The sequence below is a fragment of the Perkinsus marinus genome (assembly GCF_000006405.1).
Source record: "Perkinsus marinus ATCC 50983 genomic scaffold scf_1104296947058, whole genome shotgun sequence".
NCBI classification, from domain to species: domain Eukaryota; phylum Perkinsozoa; order Perkinsida; family Perkinsidae; genus Perkinsus; species Perkinsus marinus.
The window spans coordinates 1-7221 of NW_003210733.1; the positions used below are offsets into that span (position 1 = coordinate 1).

The window sequence follows — 7221 nt, forward strand, 5'->3', positions numbered from 1 at the left end:
CTCAGTCGCAATGGTCAAGACGGATCTCTATCAGCATGAAGGTAGTACTCTGGGGTATCGTACGGTAAACCCCGCGTTATCAGGAATATGTAGCGTATCGGGTGTAGCTGAGTATGATGTTGTTATGTTAGATGCACGTGTACCAACTTGTTGGTCGGGCTGCTCCTTCCGTTAAGAACCCCAAGCGTAAGATCTTCCGTATGAAGATGTTTGCTCGTAACTCTGTTGTTGCCAAGTCCAAGTTCTGGTAATATGCCTACCCTAATATCTACATATACTCCTCCTTTTTAGGTATTATATGAAGCGTATTACCAAGGCTAAGTTGACAGGAGGTGAGATGCTTGGTATCACTGAGTGCTTTGAGAAGCATCCTACTACCGTTAACAACTACGGTATCTGGCTTCGTTATGACTCTCGTTCTGGCACTCATAACATGTAATGCTGAGGGATGTTGTCGTATTCATTATCAAGTTGTTATTGTGTATCAGGTATAAGGAGTACCGTGATACCACTCTTACTGGTGCCGTTGGTCAGATGTATCAGGAGATGGCTGGTCGTCATCGTGCTCTTGCTTCTAATGTGCAGATCATTAAGACTGCTACTTTGAAGAATGATGAGTGCCGTCGCTCCCACATCACTCAGTATCACTCTGGTGCTAAGTTCCCTCTACCTCGTCGTATCCCTCGTACTTCCCTTAAGTATAAGAAGACCTTCCGTGCTGGCAACAGACCCAGTGTCTTCGCTCAGTAAACCATTACTACCCCTATCGACTATGGAATATTGACAACGACGCTGGCATTGACGTCTTAGGAGGAAGTAGGCTCTTACTAATAGTTGGCCTTGCAAATGACAATCCAACCTGCCAAAGAATATATGTTGAGTTATTAGTTCGAATCAACAATCGGATAAGGATCGTTAAGGTTAATCAATATCCAACTCAATAATACTCGACGATTCTCAAGTTGCAAATTTCAGTTGCAATTATGGAATGGAGAATTTAACATGATTACTAATGCTTCTGTCGATTCTCTCCTCGTTTAGGAATAATCATGAAAATTTAAGATATTAACGAATTGAAAGTCATAAACGCAATTGTCTGCATTTATCCAATGGATGTTTACATTAATGTTATTCTAAAGTTTAGTTGTACTATTGAACTGTTAACGCAAAGTGAGTATTATGTAATAGAGTTAACACTACTTAAAATGGTTATGAAATGAAAAGAAGCATTAGAGGTTCTCGAGAACAATACGTTTAGCAGCCTCCAAACCGACCTTAATCATCCTTTCCTTACCCTCCCTTACAACTTCACCGTGAGGATCATAATCACCATCATCCCACTTCAAGGGTGATCCGTCTACTGTTGCCACCGCAGCAGCTCTAATACCTCTCAAACTAGCGACGACAAATAGAGGAGCATTCTCCATCTCTACTGCAATCGCACCAGCAGCTGCATTCTTCAATAGAGTACTATCGGCAGCTGAACTCGGGTAGAAGGCAGCTAAACTCAATGATATACCGAAATGGGTATTCTTGTACCCTAGAGCCTTGGCAGTATCCCTGATAGCAATACAGAGTACTGGGTCAGCAACAGCGGGAAAACCATCTGGGACCAGAGCCTGAGTTACACCATCTTCACGACATGCTGCTGTTGGGACAATTAGATCTCCTTGATTGATATTTTCCGGTTTTAAGGATCCACATGTACCAAGACGGATAATGATCTTCGCACCACACTTGATTAACTCTTCGAAACAGATAGCAGCACCGGGACCACCAATACCATGGGAACATATGGACAGCTCGGCTCCTCCATATGTGACATTGTATGAACGATACTCTCTGTTGAAAGCTAGCTCATCGAAATGATCGCAGTACTTGGTGGCAATCAGCTCGGCACGTTGAGGGTCTCCGACAACACAAACGACTGGATGGATGACGCCTTCTTTAATTTTCAAATGAGGAGCTTCATAGACAACCATGCCTGATTGTATGATAAATGCAACTTAAGGTGAACTAACGCAAATGGACAATACCGCCGAGACGGCTAACGCTATTACACAATTGTAGCAGAAGTGCTAGTTAGCTAGTTCTAGCAGTTCGGGGCCCATTTCGGAGACGGTGTCTCTTACTCCCTCTCATGCCTCATTGTGTCAGTTCCCGCGAACATGCAACTTCCATGCACCTCTGGCCTTGGGGATTATTACATCATGCAATTTTCAACGTATTGATAGTATGGACGGTATTTGAAGCTTCATTCGAAGTAATTACGTCCATTCGAAGCTCTTACTGCTCGGGTTGTGTACTGCTGTACGTACGGGTGGTGTAGAGGCTACTATCATCACACATTTTTATCGGTGGAAGAGCATTACTGACCAGACTTCTTAACATATCGCAGGGGATAGGTGGTTCAACGTCGTTTCGAGGTTCCTCGAGGTGCTTTTCCCCCACCATATCATCTTTTTCCCCACAGCCTGATACGGGGATATACTCACTGAGTATATCAACAATGGGTATCTTGTTCTGAAGGTGGCTTTCAAATGACCAAACTTTTCCAAGGAAGGTCACAATCCTCCTCGATTCTCTCGTATTCAAAAGCTTCTCATTTAGAGATTCTCACTCTCATGCAACACAACACCGCCTTGTCCGACTTGTACTCCATTTTGAAGTGATAGTGATGGAAGAAGTCTAAGAAGTATAACCTTCACAAACTTCAAGAAGCAAAGTGATGATAGTAGTAGCGACCCTTAAATGCAGTAGAGCTAACATGCAATAGAGCACAAGGGGTCATGAGCTATTCGATGAACAAGAAGTAGTTAAATGGTGGAGTAGACCTTTCTAACGGTCTAAGCTTAAGCGACACAGACAGTCACCGTGGCCCCTCCAACAAAAGCCAGAGTTATCCACATTGCTCCACTCGCATGTGCTTACATCTGGGCAATCTATAGACCAGCAAAGTCTTGTAGCTGTTGGTTGTTCGTTGGATTCATATCCCTTGAGGGCCAGGGCATAGACGGATAGCAGGATGAAGGTGATTATCTTGAGCATGGATTAAGAGGAGTCGTGAATAAACTGAACACACCGAATTGCCATGCTGCACTCTGACCCCATATCCCTCTGGTTGAATCTCTGCCGAGTTATGGGTACTAAGCTGTGATCCCGCGGTATCCTGATCGATCGTGGAGCCAGACGCCCAAATAAGTGTCTGTATGAGCATTAATCGCACTACTATTTCGTGAAAGAATATAGTAAGTTCGAATAAGCTGTCCACGATCTAACCCTCAGTGTTGGAGGGACCTAGCGAATAGGGTTCCATACTCTTGAAAAGTAGTCGACTAGTGATAGAAAACGAAGAAGATGCTATGGGGACAGGGCGCAAGAGAGACAATCACGTTATCTACTCGGGAGATTCGTAACTCACGTAAGTCTTGTTGTTGTTGTCGAGCGCAACACATTAGACACTAGCATGATGAAGGTACACTAAGATGGGCCTGCACAGTGATGATGATGATGATGATGATGATGGCATCATAGCTGTCGATATTGACAATCAGTTCCTTGGCGACTTTTCGTTCTCAAATCTCTCCGACATGATTGCAGCCTCCGTTCGAGTTGGTATAGACGTTTGCGAGTTTCTGGAGTGATAACATCACCACCACCGCTGCCTTCCTCCTTAATAGCCGTGATCTCTAGTTGTAACTCGTAGGCTTCAGCTCGGACCGCCTGAAGGGACAGAATGATTTGTCTCTCAGTGAGAGACTCTCACATAGTTTTTCGTGAGCTATAATCCGAATTCACGCATAAGAACATTGAGAGGCGTAAGGCGTTGGATGAAAGAAGACAAGATGCAATATGCCCGACCAATAGCTCCTCACGAGTTCATCATCTATTAAACACTCAAGTGTTCCCGAAAGGTCATCCAGGTGATCATAGGCTGCGAAGATACCATCGATTATTCGAGTGGTAAGCTTTTCATCAACTTTGGCTAGAAGCTCCAGTGCCTGCCCCATTGCCTCTACGCAGGCCACCATCTTCTGTAGCGCCTGAATGGTTGTGTGTACAGATGACCGTCCACCCCAGCCGATCATGAGCTCCCCTATCGTCTTACACTCTCATTGCCGTCATTATGGTCAGGAAGGACCGAACTTAAATGATGCAGCGAAGATGTTAGCTCAGCCACGAAGTCTCTCGATGTCACAACTTCCTCCGATCTCGAATAACGATATATCTCTGGAACCGACGACAACAAGGACTTGATAATGCATTTGCCTCTTTGCGATGCCTGCTGCCTAAAGATAGTATATCATTATATATCTCCATAGTAAGCGTGTGAACTGAACAGTACTTCCCTGTCGATGCCCATGAGCTAAGAGATATTTACACAATATTCACATCTTAAGTAATGATTCCTGGCAATTGGTCAAGAGCACTCACTCCACTGATGGTAGTAGGCAGGTCTCGAACAGGTACCTACTCGAGTAATCCCTTCAAGGCAGCCGAACCCCTGTTGTTTGCGAGTATGTTGCTAACTAGAGCCTCAGCAGTGGCATTAGCGTCGGGGAAAATGAGCTCGTTCCTGATACAGAAGGCACATCAATACGCAGATGATGCCAATGAATCACATTAGGGGCATGCTGAGGTGAATGTGCAATACTTTAAGTCTAAAGATTGGTTGATATATGTCGCTGATCCTCGACCTCCCAAAACATTTCCAGAATACGGTGCGGTCCCATTTACCGGGTCGGCCGAGAGAGATGTATCTAGTAGCTTCAATTTATGATAATAGCGCTAGTAGGCTCTAACTCCGCAGCCTCCTGCTACTAACACCGCTCCTGCACGTCAATGATTGTTCGACCTCGGACGTGTGTTTCAACAGTTCCTGTCGATGTAGGCGTGCGGCTTCGAAGGATTCTTTCAGTACCTAATCAGAAATGTATCGCTGATATGCATCGCTGATATGCGTTGCTGTTAGCCCGATGAGCAGCGACGTCGACCTTCGTGGCCCATTTTGAGGTGTTGTTCGTTGAAGCACGATCGCCGACTTGACTAACCATCGCTGAAACCTTCTTCGACAACTTGAGTTTCTCAGCAGCTAGCCTGATGATAATGAGCATATCATGAACAGACTGAGCAAGCTAGAAGAACAAGGTAGGTAAAACTTAATGTACTCCTCTATGCCAGCTCGTGTTCGAGCCTCCGCCTCCACCTTCATCTGGGCCATACGTCTGTCGTGCCAGTGTTGGCGAAGTTTCACAGCATCATCGTCATCAGTCGGTTGGATCGTTAGCTGTCCAGCTCGCGTTGAACCTATGGTGAGTGGGAGTCGATGTAAGCCTTTTGGTGAGAATGCATGTAGATGAAGACTGATAAACCGAGCATCGCCACCTAGCGGTATCTGGACGATGCACTTGTCCGTCATCAATTCTTTGCTTGATCGTTCTTGTTGTTGCTGGTGATGGATAATCGAGGCCACATCCTTGATACATGCCTCTAAGTGAGCAATAAGATTGAGTCGAGACCTGCCAAGAGGAAGCAGCAACTTATAATGAGGACAGCAGTTTATCGAGCGATTTACTCAACCGACGACTGCTTTATCCACCATTGGTCATGTGCTTGAGAGAGTATCTTCTCAACCTGGACAGTAGGAGTAGCTGAAGGCAGTGTTTAAGTCTACAAAGACCTCTGCAAGGGCACGACGGGTCATCTCCTCTTCCATCTCCGGCATTTCTACAACAATGCCACGTCTTGCCAAGAATTGCTTCTTTGCATTAATCTGAGGTCAATAAATTGTCGATTGTAACATTCTTAGCTTATGACCAGATCTTGTCGATGTTGTTGGTACCAGTATTGTCGTCGAGCGTCGAGTCTCTCCCCGATCTCAGTAGCGGTGGTCTCCACCAATTCGGAGCACTGTCGGTCAATCTGATCCGAGGTTCAGTATAGGAGCCCAAATAGACCCGTCACATCCAGCGTTCGCCTCGGGCTGTATCAGATGAATGGACATCCATCCGAGTAAGCGACGGTGTAATAGGAGAGCCAGGTGAAAAGACACGCTGAGAGGTGCGGCCCCACCTCGGCCATCTCCCGCATTTGTTTTCCCTCCAACTCGCGGTCTACTGCTGATCGCCTCTCACGGATTAATTCGGCACGTTCCCACTCGGACAGACCAGCTGCAAGTGTTGTACTGGCCATGGGAAATGATGATGACAACAGACTTACAGAGATGCCCGTTCTTAGTCAAAATGAGACCATATTGCATCGAGGCGTGAAGTAAGTCATCACGGCCACGAATGGGTGGTTCTAGAGGATGCCGTTGATTCCGTGTCGTAGGCCGGATTTTATGATAGATCCGACACTTAGACTGTGTTTATTCATAGCATCCGATTCCCTCGTCGTGTAGTTGTCCGGGGAACTGACTAGAAACATAAACGCTCTAGTCCAACGTCTTCAGAATTTATCCTCTGTGCCTATCAATAGTTTACAGCAACAGCAGCAGAACAGCAGCAGCAGACGAGGGTACTAGTGCAGTGGAGTTAGATTACTAATCACCTATCATACAACAATTGGCTCTATTCACTGGATGAATATTATTCTGTATCTCGAATCTTTGCTCAACTCTCTCCTGATCGATGATTCATTGCCAAGAGGAAAGTATCTGTCTTACATCGCCGAGGCTTATATCTCGCGAGGCTCCCACGGGCAATATCGATTATCATGAGCACTTGCTCGTTATTACCAGGCGGTTGAGACGCAAGGAGCCAACTAACAAAGCAGGAAAGGGTGCCCAGAACGTCAGTTTATAGCATTCCTGTAGGTATGGTGAAACCACAACTCAGAATGCAGAACGTGTTCGCATGGAATATGTAGTTATCATCGCGGATTCACTCGGAATGAGCCCCCTCCATATTAGCTTTACGCAGTTCATCGATCAGTATTGGAATGATCGCAATGGATGGATGTTCTCCACTAATGATCTGTTTCAAGGTGGGAACTTGATGGGGCCAACTGGGAGATCGTCATGCCCTGAGACCGTGGATGTGAATCATTCACCGCTCTAGCGAGAAGGTCGATGGAGCAACAGTGTTATCGATCGAGTTAATCAAGTCTGGCAAAGCGATTGTCTTTGTTGATGAATATGTCAAACAAACCAATATCATCTATACAACGGGACAGCTGTCCGCGGTCATCAACCTTATTCCTCCGCAAGGCACAAGGGGACGT

General features: G+C 45.8%; 2 protein-coding genes across 2 annotated transcripts; one reads left to right on the forward strand and one right to left on the reverse strand.

Moving 5' to 3' along the window:
- On the forward strand, window positions 1-867 carry Pmar_PMAR014266 (60S ribosomal protein L18A-2, putative). Its single transcript, XM_002779475.1, has 4 exons — window positions 1-41; window positions 132-247; window positions 292-435; window positions 489-867. Exons 1-4 carry the CDS (start codon window positions 36-38, stop codon window positions 748-750), a joined length of 528 nt encoding a protein of 175 aa, XP_002779521.1. The 5' UTR covers window positions 1-35; the 3' UTR covers window positions 751-867.
- A 362-nt stretch (window positions 868-1229) lies between these two features.
- Pmar_PMAR014267 (uridine phosphorylase, putative) lies at window positions 1230-1982 on the reverse strand (the record flags this gene model as incomplete). The annotated part of the gene is made up of 1 exon (XM_002779476.1): window positions 1230-1982. One exon carries the CDS (start codon window positions 1980-1982, stop codon window positions 1230-1232), a length of 753 nt encoding a protein of 250 aa, XP_002779522.1.
- Window positions 1983-7221: the final 5239 nt, after the last annotated feature.